The 21830-nt window shown below is 35.7% G+C and overlaps 1 protein-coding gene across 2 annotated transcripts; it reads left to right on the top strand.

The window, feature by feature from the left end:
- Positions 1-4213: 4213 nt before the first annotated feature.
- LOC104219473 (uncharacterized) lies at positions 4214-6290 on the top strand. 2 transcript variants are annotated; one of them, XM_070160333.1, is made up of 2 exons: positions 4215-4346; positions 4773-6290. In XM_070160333.1, exon 2 carries the CDS (start codon positions 4796-4798, stop codon positions 6095-6097), a length of 1302 nt encoding a protein of 433 aa, XP_070016434.1. In that variant the 5' UTR covers positions 4215-4346; positions 4773-4795; the 3' UTR covers positions 6098-6290. The 2 variants fall into 2 exon arrangements, with proteins under 2 accessions (XP_009768464.1, XP_070016434.1); XM_009770162.2 differs by having other exon boundaries at positions 4214-6290.
- The last annotated feature ends 15540 nt before the right edge of the window (positions 6291-21830 follow it).

The following is a 21830-nucleotide window of genomic DNA, read 5'->3' as shown; positions in this document are numbered from 1 at the left end:
CAGCATGTAATTAATTGAGAAATTTTCTTTTATTTTTAGAAACAAACTTAATAGAAGAAATGTAGTCACTGTAGGTTTATCCTTAAAAATAAAAATGAGACGAGCCTCGCCAAATAAATCACACATCGCTGGGGCCCTCACTAAATACATAACCATTGACTAGACTTTGGATTTGGCCGTTTAATGAACCTTCACGGCCTCTTCCTAAAATAACAATACGTTAGTCTCTTTAGGACGCGCCTTAATAAATCTTACCTTCTTAAACTCGGGTGCGCATTTATGTGACCCAAATCCAAATCTCAACGGAGTCGAAATGTGTTTCTAATCACGGGTACATTGATTGTGACGTGGTTCGAGATGCGTGTCCATGATGTTGCAAATTCCTTTTAAAAATAAGAACGAGATGAGCCTCGCCGAATAAAAATACAAAATTGTGGGGCCCTCAATAAATATTTGCTTTGAAATTGCTTAGACTTCGGGATGGACCGTTTAGCAAAATTCTACGGCCCTACCCAAAGCAAATGATACGCTAGTCGCTTTAGGCGCGCCTCTAATAAATTTAATTTTCTTAAACTCGGGTGCACATTTATGTGACCCAAATCCAAATCTCAACAGAGTTGAAATATGCCAACAACCACGGGTGCATTGATGTGACGTGGTTTGAGATGTGTTTCCACGATGTTGCAATTCTTGATAAAAATAACAGTAAATGATAAAAGCGGTTAAAAGTTAAATTTTGCACATAGGTTCAACATGTATTTAAATCAGATAATCAAGCCGAATATGACAGTTGAGCGACTGTGCTAGAACCACGGAACTTGGGAATGCCTAACACCTTCTCCCGGGTTAACAGAATTCCTTATCCAGATTTCTGGTACGCAGACTGTAATATGGAGTCATTCTTTTCCTCGATTCGGGATTAAAATTGGTGACTTGGGACACCCTAAATCTCCCAAGTGGCGACTCTGAAATAAATAAACCAATCCCGTTTCGATTGTCCTTTAATTGGAAAAACTCCCTACGCCCCCCGCGGGTACGGAAAAAGGAGGTGTGACAAAAGGGACCAGCAATATTGCGACCAGACATGTTTGGTCGCTTTTTGGTCACTTTTAGGCCTATAAACAACCAACTTTGGTCGCTTTTTGTGGTCGCTTTTTACCGGATTTCTAGTAGTGATAGAAAACCAGAAACAACAATATGGTTTTTGCTTCAAAGTTAAAAAGCCTGCATCTAGCGTGAAACATAATAACTAATCGATTACATTACATAAAGTCGATCTAAAATCAAGAAACAAAAATGATACAAACAAAGCTTACTCAAGATCCTCAAAGCTACTAATTATTATGAGCAAAGAACTTTAGAATAGCCATTTTTCTAAAGCATTCAAGCAAAATTCTATTCTGATACTTACAGACACAAGCTATACCCACTAGATCAAACAATTCTTAAAAGGTAAGATATCCAGAATGAAGCTCAGAGACATATGTTTGACCAAAAAGTATGAACCCTTTTGTTAAACTAATTAAATAAGAGGATAATGGATAAATCCTAGTTAAACATATTAAATTCTAGATTTCTAATATGTTTATGCAAATAACGTGGAGTTACGTTAAAATCTATTTAATATGGTGAATATTAAATGACACTGATGTAAGTGAAATGGGATAATGATAGGTAATAAATACATTAAATGCCACTAAACGTAAATAGAGAAAATGATTCATCCAAATATTGAATGGGGTGGATGATTCTTCTCTCTGACAATGATATAAGAGAAATGTACGTAGGAATGTAAAGAGCTTTCTCAGATCTGATGCGAGAAAGTGTGGGATAAACAACAAATCAAATCTTTATGGAAATGCAATGTTTGTAATTTACTTGGGAGTCAACTTTTCATGAGAATTCTTATCATATAGAATATTACATGTCCCTTTTCTTCTCTCTACCTTTCTACTTATACGGGGACATATCCCTTACCTAACATAAAATACAAGTGCAGAGAATATTCAACAAATATTCCCCCCAAAAAAACCTCGCTACAAAACTAGCCGTTATGGCCGACCTGAGTATTCGACCTCGACCCTGGTTACTCGGCTCGCCAATAGATTCCTTCCATCTCGAGTACGACCTCGGCCTAATCGTCTCTTAATAATCTACGTTTGAGGAAGATCCCCTTGGTCAAATTTTGGCCCATACAACATACGAGGGATTAACCCAATGAACAAAAATGGTAATCATAATGCTTAATCAATATACTTAAAGATATCAATGTTCATGAGCAAAGTGCAAACAAACTTCAGGCCAGCAACTTTGAAAGCCTTGAACTAACACCATTTCCCAATTATAGCAAAGACAATCTATACCAACCAGATACAAATTCTTGAAGGGTAACATATCCAAATGAAGAGCACACAAAAATTAAAAGATTATCCTAAACAAAAAAAAAGAAAAAAGAAGAAGAGCAGTCATAAAACTTAATCAAGAACTTTAACGATACCAATTTTCACTAGCAAAATAACTTCACATGGGCGGATTTAGGGGCCGAAAGGGTGTTTACCTGAACCCCTTCACCGAAAAATTACATTGTAAGGTAAAATCTGTTTTTGACCTCTATATATTATGTTTTGAATCTCCTTGACGCAGCCCAAAAGCATAGCTTAGGGGTCAAGAGGTTCAAAACTTTTGTAAGGGTGGTTCTATTCCCACTAGCTACGACCTTTATAACTTTTTCCTTTTTTGAACCCCGATAATCCTGGCTCCGCCACTGACTTCACAGACTGCAACTTTATGCTTTTACTGTGACACCATTTTCCAATAATCACAAACACAAACCATACCCACCACTAGTGGTGCCAAAATGGTTAAAAAAAGCAGTTAACCACGGGTGGATAATAAACTTTTTAAAAACGGGCCAGATATAGATAAGAAACATATTATTCAATTAAAAAATGGATAACTAATGAGTTTAACTTTTACATTTGTAAAGCCGAGTTCCTCAAGTTTGGAAGACTAGGAATTCTACCAAAAGTGATTATATTCAAGAAGTTATGGAACCATATTATCCACCGGTTAACCCGTTTTTATCCGTATTTAATATTAGTCGAGTATGATAATTTATCCATTTTTTCATTATTCGTTTTCGACCCTAATCATATCTGACCCGACACGTCCGTTTGCTACTCCTACCCACCACAATCAACCAACTCAATCCAATGAAGCAAAAACATTCCAGTAAAATAAAAGATCAAACACCATGCAAAAAGAAAAAGAAAAAAATCTGAAAAAGAGATATCTGTAGTACTAACAACGCAAAAGGGTACAAAAATTAAATCAAAATAATACCCTATTCTCGAGGCAATCCACAAATCAGCAAACAACAATTTCATCTCTATCTCAAACTTTTCGTATTGGTTATAGTATTAATCATCTAAAATTCACCCTGTTTTTTTTTCTTCATTAATTCACAAATTATTAATGAAAAGAATTGGGAGGCATATTCTACATAAGAAGAGTAAAAAAAATACTTATGGAAAGAAATTTAGATAAGAATGAATTTTGAGAGTTGTTTGTTTGCTTCTTCTGTCTTTTGGTTTTATTTTTCTGCCAAAGAAGTAGCTTTACTGAGTGTGTAAATTTTTATCACTAAATTAATTAATTTATATTTTTATATATTAAATCACTTAATTAAAATAATTTGATACATTTGGTATGAAAGTGCAGACAAACATTTACCATATGACTTTTTGATAAAATAATTTGATACCGTCGTTTCATGATGTCACACACCAACAATATAAAGAATAAAATTGTAACATTACCAAGAAAAAATAGGATACAAAGTAGAATTATTGTATAAAAAAGCAGGATAAAGAATAAAATAAATTATTTAATAATAAGAAAGGGCAAGATGAGAGAAAAAAGCAAGGCAACTATGCCACCATACCAAATTCGCCATTTTATAAAGTGACACTTTTCGTCTTTATGTAACAACGAATTTAATGATACGATACAATAAAATTTAAGTAAAAATCAAAACAAATATTATATTTAAAGTAACAATACAATACGATACAATACAATACAATAACAACAATCCAAACAAGCTGTAAATGATGATTATTAGAATAATTAAAACGAAAACGTCTTAAATTAGGAAGCCACTTCTCATTTGCTGATTAGCTCTCAAAACAGTAGTAATAAATTTTCTTCTTCCCCAATTTGCTTTATACTATCTTTCCCAAATTTGCTTTATACTATCACACCTACAGCCCTTTTACACCCCCCCCCCCCCCCGCGGCACCCCCCTTCTCTCTCTGCCAAGAATCCATAGTAAGATCAGTGAAGAGGTAAAAAAGTTTGTAACTTTCTCTAAGGTTCAAGTATTGCTACTCTTTTCTTGGTATATATATTTTTTTACCTGTTTTAGCTTTATGAGTATGTTAAAGATTTGATTTTGACAAGATTTTGGTAGCCCCAAAAATGGGTTCTTTATATGTATTGTTATTTAGCTAAATTGGTGCTCAATTTTTCATGGATATTATCTTATGGTTCAAGATTCAATTTTTCTGGTGTTTTATGATTGATAGATTGAGTTGACTTAATAGTTGATATGTTGGATTGTTATGACTTGTGGGAGTTAGCTGTTTTTAAGTTTAGTATTTTGGGTATTTCAAGAATGTGTTTTTAGGATTGAAATGTTTGATTTTTAGTTGTGAAGTTGGGGTTTTTGGAGAAAATGAATAGTTCTGGTATGGGTGGTGGTTTTTTATCAGGTTATAATGGTGGATTTTTGGGTATGAATAGGCTACAACAGCCTCAATCGAATAGTAATAATCCAGCTCATGGTCATCAGACTAATCACAATAACGTACAATCGTTGATGAGTACGAAATTGGGGCTTGAAAATGATAAACAAATTGGTCTGATGGATGTCAAGAGTTGTATGCCATTTGGGAAGGATAAAGCTGTTGGGCCGAGTAATGTTGTGAATAGTAGTAATATTAATCATAATAACAATACGAGCGATGAGGATGAGCCTAGTTTCACGGAGGATGGAAATGGCGATAACAATGGTGGGGCGTTGGGGAAAAAGGGATCTCCGTGGCAAAGAATGAAATGGACTGATAATGTTGTTCGGCTTCTTATACAAGTAGTTGCATGTGTCGGAGATGATGGCAGTTTAGAGGGTACTGAGGGGTTGAAAAGAAAATCGGGGTGTGTTCAGAAGAAGGGTAAATGGAAAACGGTGTCGCGAATAATGATGACTAACGGTTGTCATGTCTCGCCACAGCAGTGCGAGGATAAGTTTAATGATTTGAACAAGAGGTACAAGAAATTGAATGATATTCTCGGAAGGGGTACTTCTTGTGCAGTGGTGGAAAATCCGGCTCTAATGGATTCCATGCCGCAGCTTTCTGCTAAGGCCAAGGACACTGTGAAGAAGATACTTAACTCAAAGCATTTGTTTTATAGAGAGATGTGCGCTTACCACAATGGACAAAAGATACCTGATTGCAATGATCTTGAATTTCCTGTTCACTCTTCACCTGTTGCGGCACAGTGTGCAAAAGATAATAACGGCTCCCAGGGAGACGAAGCTGAAGAAAATAATGAAAGTGATGATGATGATGATGAATCGGACGATGAAGAAGATAACCACGGTGTTGATGAGAGAATGAGACGAGTTGAAGAAAATGGCAACTTCTTGCCACATACTAGTGGGAATGATAATTTTATTGCTGAAATTAATGAATTTTTTCAAGACCCTACGAAATCGAGGTGGGAACAGAAAATGTGGATTAAGAAACGGATGCTACAACTAGAAGAGGAAAAGATTGGCATCCAAGCTGAAGCCCTCGAGTTGGAGAAACGTCAGTTTAAGTGGCAAAGATTCTGCCGGAAGAAAGATAGGGAGCTTGAAATAGAAAGGCTGGAGAATGAGAAATTAATTTTGGAGAATGAGCATATGTCGTTGCAACTGAAACGGAAGGAGCTCGAGATAGACAGTAAGAAGCCCAATATTTCTTTTAATTCTGCACCTCTCAGCATAGATAGACCGCGGGGAAGAGATCAGATTGATGCTGCTCGGTATCATTAGCTATTAATCATCGGAGATCTCCAAGTTTTGAGGCAACATGTATGTCATCGCCCCCTTCTGTTGTAAAATGTTATAAAAATGTTTTACAGCTCAATGCTGCAGCCAACTTGTTAGTCACTTGTTTTATATTCTCCTAGTGTTTTTCTCTAAAATTAACTGCATCGCTTTGTTAAGAAAGTTGTATTTGGCTTTACTCTCGGCGATTGTCCAAACTTCTACCACCTGAAATCATTTAGAATATGAATCTTGTGTGCCTTAAGAACTAGACTGAACTTATATTTAAGCATTTCTGTGCGCTAACTGTTTCCTATACACTCGTTAAAATTATGAGATACTGCTGAAGTTATCATCTTTCCTTTTCTGATCTTGGTTTTATGTTTATATTTGTGGCCTGTAGCAGTTCATATGTGGATGAAATCATTAAACACTATTTTCTCATGCATGCACATTTATTGATTCTGAAGATCTTATTTGGACTAGAAACGGGAAGATTAACGAATATTTGGAAGCATCATGTCGCCACTTGTACTTTGTTTAGTTCAGTATTTCACTTAGGACGTCCCTTGATCTACATATATTTTCTTCTATGTCATTATAAAAAAGAGATATATTTCCTTCTATGCTCTCTTATGCATCCAAATGTGGCTTTTGAAAAAGGTGAGCTTTCCGAAACTATTCTGTTTGAAGCAGCCAAAGCTCTAAACCAGCAGTAGCTCCCATCAACTCCCATCTGCCCCCGCTTTTCCTTTGCAGATTCAAAGATTTTGCTATCAAATGGTGCACCAGAATTCGCATCTGTTTCTAGACTCAGTGCCTGCTTGTACATACACCACACACATATTTGCACATGCGCGCATGTGTATTGTCCTATCATGCAGAAATTTTGCAGTTGGTCATTCTGTACCTCCTCTTGCTGCTGTTACTGCTTGTTGCTTTATTTTTACTGTTCGTTGAACTAAGGGTCTATCGAAAACAACCTCTCTAACTTTATAGGGTAGGTGTAAGGTCTGCGTATATTTTACCCTCCCTAGACCCCCCCACACGTATGGGATTAAACTAGGTTTGTCGTTGTTTGTCATTCTGTACCTCTTCGTTTCTAGTGACTGCGTATACTGCACCCGACTGTTCTCCTCTCTATTCTCTTTGTTATGTTTTCTCATGAAAGCCTCTCTCTCCTTATTTGTTCTTGGGAAGTTTTTTGAGTTAAACTATTTAGCTAGATTCCCATTCTTTACTAGGAATACTTGATATTAAGAAAGCAATAAATGTTAGTCTTTTGAGCTTTGTAGGTTTAGCTTCAATAGAATGAATGTGTTAAGGATACAACATTTCCTACTAGTAACGAAGCAAGGATAGGGGTGTCGAAGTAAACCGAAGAAGAAGCTAAAGGGGAGTCAATATATAGTGTATATATATAATTATTATTATTTTATTTTTTTACATTTTCCAGCGAAGGGATGTCAAAACACAGACACTACGTCCTATAGTCAAACACAGACATTACGTCCTATAGTCTTGATCGGCTGACTGCTACTTGATCTGTTCAATACATTTTTGTTTAGTTAGCTCATTTTAAGAAACCAAACCAAATTTGTTGATTATAACAAAATCAAGTGGCAACAAGACAATTGTTAGATCATCTCAAACGAAGCAAGTCAAGAAATGATTTGCAACTGTTCTTTGAGAGCAGAATCATCACTACTCGTACACACCAAAAATAAACAGAAAGCTAAATATTTTTGAACTTTTGCAGGAAAAATAATAATACTATTTAAAACAGCAAAATTATATTTAGGAGATATTTTCTAAAAACCTTAGATAAAACGGCATCGAACGATATTGGGCTTTATATTTGTCAAAGAGACAAGTCAAAACTAATAGTTTTTCCCTTTCTCCAAAAAGAGAAACCAATAATTTGTTAAATAATGCCTTTCCTGAAAAATCAACCAATACCTAAGACATCGAGTGCAGAAGTATATATATATATATATATATATATATATATATATATATATATATATATATATATATATATATATATATATATATGTCCACATAAGAAGTATATATCTTATTAAATCCAAATAAGAACACACGCCTAGGCTTCTTGCGTCCCTCCACTGTCTTTATTAATAGGCAAATACTCCACAAATTAAAGAAACTAGTAAAAAAAAGGAAATTTATTAATCTTTAGAAATAAAGGATCTATCTTTCTTTATTCAAGCATTTTCATAAATTTTGGAAAAAGTCCTACGTACTATGTCTAATTTTCAATAATATCATAACTCAAATAGTATTTTTGCAAATTCGAATTTCATTGATTAAACGTCAGATTACGGCAAATATAACTCCGATAAATAATGAGAAGGATTCCTACCACTATCAGAGGTAAATCCAGGATTTGGTGGTAACGAGTGTCACACTACTTTGAACAGTAGCATATAGAATTTTGAGTAAGCAATGTCAGTATTTATAAAAGAGAAGCAATAAATAAAGTTTATCAGAAATTAAGTAGACAATGAAGAGCCTTACCTCTTTGGTTTAGTTGAGTCTAAGTTAGAAGTAGGGGTGTTCATAAAAATCCGAAAACCCGAACCAAGCCGAAAACCAAATCAAACCGACCAAAAAACCCGATACTTTTTGGTTTGGTTTGGTTTTGGTTTTGAAATTTAAAAACCGATCAAATTTGGTTTGGATTTGGTTTTAATTAAAAAAAATTGAACCAAACCGAATATAGGAGTAGCTATTTTAAATTTATTGTTACACCTATATATATGTATACCTTTATACAAAGTTTTAAATTTTATAGTAAATATTAATCGTTGGCACATTTAGTACAGTTCTTTACCTTTACATTCTAGTTTAATTGGTAGTTTTCTTTTGTTAAATGTAAGAATCTATTTCATGTTAAAAATAAGTATATTTTTAATTGAGTCCTTAAATTATTCATCACTATTTGATTCAATTATCATCAATATATCTTGGTAAATAATAGATTTCTCAAAGGGCAATTGATTTGATAGTGTTACGTTGAAAATGTGGTCGCCAAAATGTGTGTTTGGTAGTGTATGTCTTATATTTAAGAAAAAATCGACAAATAACCGAAAAAACCGAAAAACCGACAAAAACCGAATCGAGAAAAAACCGACTTAATTGGTTTGGTTTGGTTCTAATATTTAAAAAACCGACTTACTTGGTTTGGTTTCCTTTTTGGAAAAAACCGATTCAAACCGAACCATGAACACCCCTAGTTAGAAGAGATGTTGAGTTCAACTCTACCTAATAAAAACTTTTTAACAATAGAAGCTCACTTAAATATATGTCAAAATAATTATCTAAGTTTGTCAAAAGATAACTCGTGGTTCGAACCTTTGACCAGTAAAAGTGAAGTTAAGCTTCTAACCAACACGCTAAGAAGCAGCAATTAACTAAAACAGCAGGAAACTATATTTATTAGGTTGAATTGAGCGTAAGTGCAACGTGCTCAAAGGATATTTAAAGATGTACAGGGTCGGATTCGAACCCACGCCTCTTGCGAGCCAAAACTAACTCTTCACCACTAACACACTAGGTGGCACAACTAGTATTTATCCTATTTCTTGACATATATACACAAAGTTTAACCGAGGCGTCCGGGTGGCATGGCACCCCCATCCACCTACATAGATCCGCTCTTGATTCCTACATTTTCATATGCATCAATGTTTACCCTTAAAATCTGATACAATAAACTTGTAATATGGCTCTAAGGACACATGATTTCACCTAATACCAATTGATAAATGTAAAGATTAGTAATAGAAATTAACAATAGGATAAAGCAAATCAGTGTTTGAATGAAATTCAGTCCTCGAGCTAGAATACCCTCGAACTGATATGTGCAAGAATAGTTAAAATATAACAAGTTGATGAACAAGAATATGAACTAAAGAAAAGGCGTTATATTGCTTTTATATTTCAGAGTGTCAGATGTCACGACCCATTTTCTGAACAAGCCGGGATCGGCACTCGATCACTAAACATGACCGAGCGAACCATCTCTGCTTATCAAATCTATTATAACTCCAAACTTTATATGCAACAAGGCAATACTCTAACCAAATACTTTTGATTAACTTAAACATTTAAATAAATCAACTCCAAAACTTTATTCATAGTAACCAATGAAATGCTGCTAAGTTATTATAAAAAATAACTGAATCTTAACCCAACGACTATGTTTATGAAGCCTCTACTGATAAACTGACGCACTGCTCAGGACATGAGATTTCCTGGCCAGTTCTCTAAGTAACAAAGAAATAACTAAATAAAGATAACTCTAAGGAATACTCCACGAACAAAAGCGGAGCTCATCAATAGCACTGGAAGAGAAGGAAGTCCTAACTCGTAGCCTGCTCGCCTGCAATTTCGGTTCCTACGTTGTACCGCAGACCAACGTAGGTTCCCAAAAGAGAACGTCAGTACCATCGATTGTACTCAGTGAGTCTCAACAACAGGGGACAAAACTTTAATAACATATACATTATGAGCAAAGGTTCTAAATGCATGTAAAACATAAAGCTTATAAGAATAATTCTAAATAATTACATAATAACAGTTTATGAATATTCTAAAAGAAATTCTTTTCTTTTTCTTTCTTATAGAAAAAAATACTTCACTTTATACTTTGGGAGTTCCAACTATCCTGACTTAATTCTGTCTCAGTCACTGGTTCGATCCCAACCTAATCGAATAGGCTCAATCCATGAGGTGCCACTCGCTTCCTGGTTCTCAGCGCTCATGTATCATATCTTAGCTTGGCTAAGTAAATTCTCAGCAACGAGACCCTCGGCTCGTATGCTCCCTACTTTGGCACAAGCAGTTTCAGGAAGTCAACGCCTTGGTCAAGACCCTCGGCCTGGACGATGACCCCTTCTCAGAATAAAGGATACTCCCAAAAATCTTTTATTTCTAAATCTTCTTCTTGTGACTTTTCAAGTCTCTTTATAGAACATCATGTACATGCTCATGCTGATATCCTTAAATGTAAAGCATGGCATAAAAATAAAATAAACATGTAAAAGTGTTTTTAAAGATTCTTGCTTCTTCATAAATTTTTAACATAAAAATAGCATATAAGAATAACACAAAAATCTGAAAATTTATGCACATATATCATAATAAATCATCTAAACTTTTGCTAGAACAATTCTAAGTTAATATGTACTCACTCGCTTCAATTAAGTAAATATAAACTTTTTTAAACAATTCATCAAACAATTTGTATGCGTGCTTTTGTGAGTTAAACTAATTTTGTAAAGGGTTATATCAACTCACCTCAAAATTTCTTGAGCCAATACGTAGACCCCAGTCCAATTTATAACTATCAAATAATTGATTCTACAAAAACCAGTGCATTTTAATTAATTTTAAAGTTTCACACCTAAATATTGGATTTACTATTGATACAAAGGAAGAAGGGAATTAACTATTCAATCCTTACCTATTATTACTGTAGAATAATTGACAATAGGGAATTTTATATACCTGAGTTTAAGAATTTGTGATTTGTAAAGAGCGCTAGATTTTTTTTTGGTTGACTGCGTGAGTCACTGCTGTGCTTGCTGCGTGAAAGAAACAATCTATTTCTCTATTTAGAATAATGCTTTTTAGCCTTCACGTGAATGGACAAAAGTCGTATAAGGCTTTTAAGCCTTGAGCCCTTTTTTTTTATCTAATTTGTTCAAGGCTTTAAGCCTTTTGAAAGCTTTTTCTCTTTTTTTTTTAAAACTTAATTAATAATTAATGATACCCAATATTAATAATTAAAAACACTAAAATTATTAATATATTATTAATATTCCTCTAATTATATATCCAATTATTTAAGTGTGTGTGTGTATATATATATATATATATATTTTTTCACTATAGCGTGTCTCGAAACTATATATATATATATATATATATATATATATATATATATATATATATATATATATTTCACTATAGGCAAGATAAAAATAATAGTAATAATAATAATTTAGTTTTATAATTAGCGTATCTTGAAACTTTTATAAATTTGAGGAGTGTTACATGATATGTGCAAGAATAGTTAAAATATAACAAGTTGATGAACAAGAATATGAATTAAAGAAAAGGCGTTATATTGCTTTTATATTTCAGAGTGCCAGGTGTCTACAAAATGATAGGAATCCTCTTTATATAGTAGAGAAATCCTATCTGTGGTATAATTTTAATTACGGAAGTAAATCCCATGATAGCCTAAACAACCGCCCTTGATTTGATCGGTTCCGGGATTGCCGACACGATCTTCGACCGGTCACGGATATCTCGTTTTTCTGTTATTGCGCTTTGCTCGAAGTCTGTCTTATTCAGTCTCGATCGCTACTGGCCTTGATCTCGACAGGCACCTCGATCCTCGAACTCAGTACCTTATCTTCGTGCTCTGTCTAATCCACTATGAGGTCGACCTTCGATGCAACTCCCTAGTCTCAATCAAATAGTAGAATCGGACAGGCCCGGTTTTAACCATATACAATCACATAATTAAGTTTATTTTAATATGTGATAAGTGATTCCTAAGACTTTTTATTTGATTTAATAATAGAGTTTATTTCCATAGATTTCTATACATGCAAAAGTTTAGGACTTTTGTTTGATTTTAACTATGATATAACTAATGCTAAAACGTTATGCCAAAAGAATTACACTCTATATGTATTTATTTACTAGATGTATTTATTTCCTCCCATACAACGCTTCATAAGGAGCCATACCAATGCTGGCCTGATAGCTGTTATTGTAAGCAAATTCTATAAGTGGCAAGTGATCATCCCAATTATCTCCAAAATCTATAACACACGCACGCAACATATCTTCGAGAGTCTGAATGGTCCTTTCGGCCTGGCCATCGGTCTGTGGATGAAAAGCGGTGCTTAAATTGACCTTGGTACCTAATCTTTTCTGAAATGCATGCTAAAAATGCGTTGTGAACTGAGGGCCTCTGTCAGATATGATTGAAACTGGAGTACCATGCAATCGGACTATTTCTTTGATGTACAACTGCGCATACTGCTCTGCGAAATCTGTTGTCTTTACTGGTAGGAAATGCGCGGACTTTGTCAATCGGTCTACAATAACCCAAATTGAATCATATTTACGGTATGTGCGAGGTATACCTACTAGAAATCCATATTAATCATCTCCCACTTCCACTGTGGTATCTCTATGTCTTGAGCTAGGCCACCAGGCCTCTGATGCTCGGCTTTGACTTACTGGCAATTTAAACATTTAACCACATGATCTGCTACTTGTTTCTTCATGCCTTTCCACCAATACAACCCTTTCAAATCTAGATACATTTTGGTAGCACCTGGGTGAATAGAGTACCTCGAGCTGTGAGCTTCCTCCATTATGGCCTTCCTAAGACCATCTACATCAGGCACACATAACCGATCATTCAACTTCAAAACTCCGTCACTTCCTAGAGTGAAAGCAGTGATTTCTTTGCTTCTGACTCCTTCTTTTAATTTCACTAAGTACGGATCTTCATCTTGCTTAGCCTTAACATGCGCAACAAGGGAGGATTGCGCTAAGGCATAAATAGTTATATCTCATTCTTCGGTCTCATCTAATCTAATTCCATCATTTGCTAGTTTTTGAATTTCTAAACCCAAAGATTGCCTTTGTATTGCAAGATGGGCCAAGTCACCCATTGACTTCCTACTAAGTGCATCTGCTGCCACATTAGCTTTGCCCGGGTGATAAAGGATATTGATGTCATAATCTTTCAATAGCTCGAGCCACCTTCTCTATCTCAAATTTAGTTCTTTTTGCTTGAAAATGTACTAGAGGCTTTTGTGATTTGTAAACACTTCAGAATGCTCGCCATAAAGGTAGTGTCGCCATATTTTTAATGCAAACACCACTGCTGCAAGATCCAAGTCGTGTGTGGGGTAGTTCTTTTCATGATTCTTTAACTGCCTAGAAGCATAAGCAATAACTTTTCTATTTGCATAAGAACACAACCAAGGCCCACTCTGGAGGTATCACAATACACTATGAACCCACCCGAACCTGTCGGCAAGGTTAACATATGTGCAGTAGTCAACCTCTTCTTTAACTTTTGAAAACTCTGCTCACAAGCGTTTGACCGTTGGAACTTAACTGCTTTTTGAGTCAACTTAGTTAATGGAGTTGCAAGTGAGGAAACCCCCCCTACAAACCTTCTATAGTAGCCAGCTAACCCTAAAAAACTCCTAATTTTGGTTGCGTTGTTGGCCTAGGCCAGTTCTTGACTGCTTCTATCTTCTGAGGGTCTACTTTTATTCCTTCACTAGATACCACGTGGCCTAAGAATGCCACTGACTGCAACCATAACTCACATTTTGAAAACTTGGCATAAAGCTCATTTTCCTTCAAGGTCTGTAAGGCTATTCTGAGGTGTTCTGCATGATCTTCCTTGCTCTTAGAGTACACCAAAATATCGTCTATAAACACAATAATAAAGGTATCCAGAAATGGCTTGAAAATTCTGTTCATGAGGTCCATGAATGCAGCTGGGGCATTTGTCAACCCGAAGGACATTACTAGAAATTCATAGTGCCCGTAGCGAGTTCTAAAGGTTGTTTTAGATATATCCTCTTCTCTGATTCTCAACTGATGGTACCCCGACCTCAAGTCTATTTTTGAAAAGTACTTTGCACCCTGAAGTTGATCAAATAAATCATCAATTCTTGGTAGTGGGTACTTGTTCTTAATAATAACTTTATTCAACTACCGATAGTCGACACACATTCTGAAAGACCCATCTTTCTTCCTGACAAACAAGACCGGGGCACCCAGCGGTGAAACACTCAGTCTGATGAAGCCCTTGTCAAGAAGGTCTTTCAACTATTCTCTCAACTCATTAAGTTCTGCTGGAGCCATCCTATAAGGAGGTATAGATATGGGCTGAGTGCCTGGCATGAGATCAATGCCGAAGTCTATGATTCTTTCGGGAGGAAGTCTGGGAAGGTCATCTGGGGAAACTTCTAGAAATTCTCTAACAACTGGCACTGACTGAAGAGTTGGTGGTTCTGATTCTGGATTAATAATGTGAGCCAAATAGGTGAGACACCCCTTATCGATCATTCGTTGTGCCTTAAGGTAAGAAATAAACTTACCTACAAGCGATGCTGAATACCCTTCCACTCTAAGACTTCTTCATTTGGAAATTGGAACCTAACTATCTTGGCATGACAATCTAACATGGCATAGCAGGAAGACAACCAATCCATACCCATGATCACATCAAAATCCACCATTTCTAACTCTATGAGATCGACTTTGGTGTTGCGACCTTGGACTGAAATTATACAACCTCTATAAACTCTGGTGACTTTCACTGACTCGCCAACTGGGGTAGATACTAGGAATGGATCACTAAGTTGTTCAGGTTCTAGTCCGAGGTTAATTGCAAAGTATGGAGTCACATATGAAAACGTTGAACCTGGATCCATTATGGCATAAGCATTATGTGAGCAGACTAAAAGTAGACCTGTAATAACTTCTGCAAATGCCTCTACACTCTAACGATCAAGTTTAGCAAACAAATAGGGTTGTCCCCCTCCCTGAGTAATTCAGTCTGCACCTCTGCTTGCTCCATGCCCAGTCTGATTATGAGAACCACGAGCCTGAGGTGGTGCAGTTGTAGTAGCTGAGGAACTAGAAGGACGAGTTGATCTACCACCGAAATTACGTTGCAACTTTGGGCAGTTGGCCTTTATATGACCAATGTCTCCATAATGGTAGCAACCATGAAACCCGAGCTTGCACTGACCTGAATGTTTCCGCTTACATGTTCCACAAAGACCTTGTTGGTGTGAATGTTGCTCAGCATGACTCTGGCTATGTGAGGATGATGTCCTAAAATTATGATTCTAGCGAGACTGATTTCTATAACCCTGAGTACGTTTGAAGGAAGACCCACCACCTGACTAATGACTGGACTGAGCTGGTGCTATTGACTCCTTATTAGAGGAATCCCTTCCACCTCCGCTGGATGTACCATTAAACCTGCCCGTTGTCCGGGCTTTCTTGTTATGCTCTTTTTCTTCTCTCCTTAGTTATCTGTCTTTTTCTAAGTGCTTGGCAAATCCCACAATAGAGGAGAAGGCTTTCATCCCTACTGTTGCAGCTGATGTTGTATCCTTAATGTGGTAAGCTAAATCGCCAACAAACCTGCGAATCATTGCCTTTTCAATCTTAACCATGTGAGGAGCATGCTTAGCTAGCCTTATGAATTCCATGTAGTACTCTTGCACATTTTTATTCCCTTGCTTGAGCTGTTCGAACTCTGTAGCCTTAGCTTCCCTATCCTCTTCTGGGATAAAGTTAGTCATGAAGGCCTCTTCAAATTCTTCCCAAGTAGGCGGACCATCATCTTCATCTCTTTCCTTTTCCCATATCTCAAACCAAGCGCCTGCCATATCTCTAAGCTGGTAAGCAGCTAGCTCCACAACTTCATCATCAAATGCTTTCATCACTCGGAGGCCATTCTTGACACCCTCCAGCCACAACATCGGATCTTCATCAACTATAGAACCATGGAACACTGGAGGACTCAACTTCAAAAATTCATTCACTCTTGAGGACTCAAAATTGTTCTGTCTATTTGATTGAGGTGGAATCTCATCTCTTCTCTCGTTCTGGTTGGCCATAAAGTCTTTAAACATCTCCATAGCATTGTTGACAATATTAAACATCTGACCCACCTCGGGAGATATAGTTGATTGAGTCGAAGCTGCTGTTAGGGGCGGTACTAGATCCTGAGGTACTGGATCATCATGCTCCACCCCTTCTTCTTGTTCAACCCGGGGTACTTGGACTCCCTTTGTGGATTTTTCCCACCTTTTCTGAGTCGAAGCCTTCTTAGTTCTACCTTGAGCCACAATAGTAGTGATAGTTTCTTGAGCAACATCTTGAGTGTCGGTGTCAGAGTTGCGAGTACGAGCCATTTCTGCAAGTTTTGGAGAAACGAATAAATTAGATAATTTCTTAGAGGTAGACTCTACTGCACGATCTAAAGTATGAAAAAAAGAGACTTTTCTTAAATGTTTGTAGCATCCTGTTTATAAGTATGGTGCACTTCATACACATAAACAAGACTCTACTAACACGGCTTCATTGACCCCTAGGACTCCATAAACCTGAGGCTCTGATACCAAGTTTTTCACGATCCATTTTCTGAACAAGCCGGGACCTGCACTCGATCACTAAACAAGACCGAGCGAACCATATCTGCTTATCAAATCTATTATAACTCAAAACGTTATATGCAACAAGGCAATACGCTAACCAAATACTTTTGATTAATTTAAACATTTAAAAAAATCAACTCCAAAACTTTATTCATAGTAACAAATGAAATACTGCTAGGTTATTATCAAAAACATCTGAATATTAACCCAACGACTATGTTTATGAAGCCTCTACTGATAAACTGACGCACTGCTCAGGACATGAGATTTCCTGGCCAATTCTCTAAGTAACAAAGAAATAACAAAATAAAGATAACTCTAAGGAATACTCCACGACCAAAAGCGGAGCTCACCAATAGCACTGAAAGAGAAAGAAGTCCTAACTCGTAGCCTACTTGCCTGCAAATCCGGTTCCTACATTGTACCGCAGACCAACGTAGGTTCCCAAAAGAGAACGTCAGTACCATCCATTGTACTCAGTGAGTCTCAACAACAGGGGGTGAAACTTTAATAACATATACATTATGAGCAAAGGTTCTAAATGCATGTAAAATATAAAGCTTATAAGAATAATTCTAAATAATTGCATAATAGCAGTTTATGAATATTCTAAAATAAATTCTTTTTTTTTCTTTCTTATAAAAAAAATACTTCACTTTATACTTTGGGAGTTCCAACTATCCCGACTTAATTCTGTCTCAGTCACCATGTGATCGGCACAAGTTCGATCCCAACCTGATCGAATAGGCCCAATCCACGAGGTGCCACTCGCTTCCTGGTTCTCAGCGCTTATGTATCATATCTTAGCTTGGCTAAGTAAATTCTCAGCAATGAGAGCCTCGGCTCGTGTGCTCCCTACTTTGGCACAAGTAGTTTCAGGAAGTCAACGCCTTGGTCAAGATCATCGGCCTGGACGATGACCCCTTCTCAGAATAAAGGATACTCCCAAAAATCTTTTCTTTCTAAAACTTCTTCTTGTGACTTTTCAAGTCTAAATCTTTTTTTTATACAATATCATGTACATGCTCATACTGATATCCTTAAATGTAAAGCATGGCATAAGAATGAAATAAACATGTAAAAGTGTTTCTAAAGATTCTTGCTTCTTCATGAATTTTTAACATAAAAATAGCATATAAGAATAACACAAAAATCTGAAAATTTATGCACATATATCATAATAAATTATCTAAACTTTTGCTAGAACAATTCTAAGTTAATAGGTACTCACTCACTCCAATTAAGTAAATATAAACTCTTTTAAGCAATTTATCAAACACCTTGTATGCGTGCTTTTGTGAGTTAAATCACTTTAGTAAAGGGTTATATCAACTCACCTCAAATTTTTTTGAGCCAATACGTAGACCCCAGTCCAATTTATAACCGTCAAATACTTGATTCTATAACAACCAGTGCATTTTAATTAATCTTAAAGTTTCACACCTAAACATGAGATATACTATAGATACAGAGGAAGAAGGGGATTAACTATTTAATCCTTACCTATTACTACTGTAGAATAATTGATAATAGGGAATTTTATATACCTGAGTTCAAGAATTTGTGATTTTTAAAGAACCCTAGATTTTTTTTTGTTAACTGCGTGAGTCACTGCTGTGCTTGCTGCGTGAAAGAAACAATGTTCTGTTTATCTATTTAGAATAATGCTTTTTAGCCTTCACGTGAATGGACAGAAGTCGTATAAGGCTTTTAAGCCTTGAGCCCTTTTTTTTTATCTAATTTGTTCAAGGCTTTAAGCCTTTTGAAAGCTTTTTCTCTTTTTTTTTTAAACTTAACTAATATATATATATATATAAGCAAGATAAAAATAATAGTAATAATAATAATTTAGTTCTATAATTAGCGTATCTTGAAACTTTTATAAATTTGAGGAGTGTTACATGATATGTGCAAGAATAGTTAAAATATAATAAGTTGATGAACAAGAATATGAACTAAAGAAAAGGCGTTATATTGCTTTTATATTTCAGAGTGTCAGATGTCTACAAAATGATAGGAATCCTCTTTATATAGTAGATGAATCCTATCTATGGTATAATTCTAATTACGGAAGTAAATCCATGATTAGCCTAAACAACCGCCCTTGATTTGATCGGTTTCGGGATTGCCGACACGATCTTCGACCAGTCACGGATATCTCATTTTTCTGTTATTGCACTTTGCTCGAAGTTTGTCTTATTCGGTCTCGATCTCTACTGGACTTGATCTCGACAGGCACCTCGATCCTCGAACTCGGTACCTTGTCTTTGTGCTCTGTCTAATCCACTATGAGGTCGACCTTCGATGCAACTCCCTGGTCTCAATCAAATAGTAGAATCAGGTAGGCCCGGTTTTAACCGTATACTATCATATAATCAAGTTTATTTTAATATGTGATAAGTGATTCCTAAGACTTTTTATTTGATTTAATAATAGAGTTTATTTCCATAGATTTCTATACATGCAAAAGTTTAAGACTTTTGTTTGATTTTAACTATGATATAACTAATGCTAAAACGTTATGCCAAAAGAATTACACTCTATATGTATTTGTTTACTTGATGTATACCCTAAATATTGTCGTAACTTTGAAATGTGTCATTCTACTTGTAAAAGATTAATAAAATATAATGTCAAATAAATTAGAAGAATGGATCTCGAAATTTCATAAATTCACGGAATATTCAGAAAGAGATCAAAGACATATAATATTGTTTTTCTTAAAGCCGTTGAAGTGATCAAGAGATTTTCATCATTTTTATAGAGATCAAATACACGCTAAAGAAATCTGTATCGTCCTACATTCGAGAAATATGCTTTTTAAGAGCCATCGAATCACGAAGAACGGAGGAAAAAATCAAAAAGCTTCATCAATAAAATTAATTTTCTTTTTTTAAAAAAATATTTGGAGTGTTATAAATATATTATATTATGGATGTTCATTTAGTACTCCGTTGTAAATAAGCTTCCTGAAGAAGCTTATCCATATGAGACTCCACCGTAAATATGTTTATCTATTTAAGTACTCTATTGGAAATAAGCTTCCTGAAAAAGCTTATCACTTCGGTACCCGGTTATGGATAAATATTACCCCCGGTAGAAGATTATCCATACAGGGTATAATACGCTTATCCTTTCAGTACCCAGTTATGGATAAATATTACCCTCGATAGAAGATTATCCATACCGGGTATAATAAGCTTATCCTTTCAGTACCCAGTTATGGATAAACACTACCCCCGGTAGAAGATTATCCATATCGGGTATAATAAACTTATCCTTTCAGTACTCCGTTATGGATAAACATTACTCTCAGTAGAAGATTATCCATATCTGATATAATAGCAGATTACACAACAGCTTCCTTTCTTCTATAAATAGAAGAGATTTCAGTTCATTATGTACATCAGTTTGAATTCAAATAATATATCAGTTTCTCTCTATACTTGTCTTTACTTTACAGTCTTTATTTTATAACACGTTATCAGCACGAGACTCTGCCATCTTGAGCAAATATTTTGAAAGTATTTGAGGTAAGAACTTTCTTTTCTTAAATAATGTCAAATCTTTCTAAACTTGAATTTGTAGCCCTGGATATATCGGGAAAAAGCTACATGTCTTGGGTGCTTGATGCTGAAATTCATCTTGATGCGATGGTCTGGCAGACACCATCAAAGACAAAAATCAGGCATCAAACCAAGACCGTTCCAAAGCAATGATATTCCTACACCATCACCTTGATGAGGGCCTGAAAATGGAATATCTTACTGTTAAAGATCTAGTCATACTATGGAATAATTTGAAAGATAGATATGACCACCTGAAGATGGTCGTTCTTCCACAGGCACGATATGATTGGACTCATCTAAGGCTACAAGATTTTAAATCTACCAGTGAGTATAATTCTGCTATGTTCAGAATTATTTTCTAATTTAAATTATGTGGTGATAATATTACTGATCATGATATGTTAGAGAAAACTTTCACCACTTTTCATGCCTCGAATATGCTCCTGCAGCAGCAATATCGAGAGATGGGATTCAAAAGGTATTCTGAACTTAACTCACATCTTTTTATAGCCGAGCAACATAATGGGCTATTAATGGAAAATCATGAAAGCCGACCTACTGGTTCTTGTCCATTCCCTGAAGTGAATGAGACGAATTTCCACCAGGCTAAACGTGGAAAAGGTCGTGGCCCCAGTCGTGGTCATGGTCGTGGTCGGGGAAGAAACTCTAATCATGGTAATAATAATACACCAAAGAACCCTCCTCGCCACCAGCAGTGGAAAAGGAAAGAACAAAAGCATGAAGCGGTGCAAGCACCAAATGCAAAAAATGCATGCTATAGGTATGGAGAAAAAGGGCACTGGTCACGTACCTGTCGTACGCCAAAGCACCTGGTTGAGCTTTATCAAGCCTCCCTAAAGAAGACAGAGAAAAATGCTGAAGCAAATTTTATTTCTGAAGATAATTTAGACATCATGCATT

This window comes from Nicotiana sylvestris, chromosome 10 (assembly GCF_000393655.2).
Source record: "Nicotiana sylvestris chromosome 10, ASM39365v2, whole genome shotgun sequence".
In the NCBI taxonomy this organism is placed as follows: domain Eukaryota; kingdom Viridiplantae; phylum Streptophyta; class Magnoliopsida; order Solanales; family Solanaceae; genus Nicotiana; species Nicotiana sylvestris.
This window is presented reverse-complemented; position numbering and strand designations above follow the sequence as displayed.

Excerpts from the sequence above, each read along its gene's own strand:
- LOC104219473 (XM_009770162.2), top strand. The coding sequence starts at position 4,736 with ATGAATAGTTCTGGTATGGGTGGTGGTTTTTTATCAGGTTATAATGGT.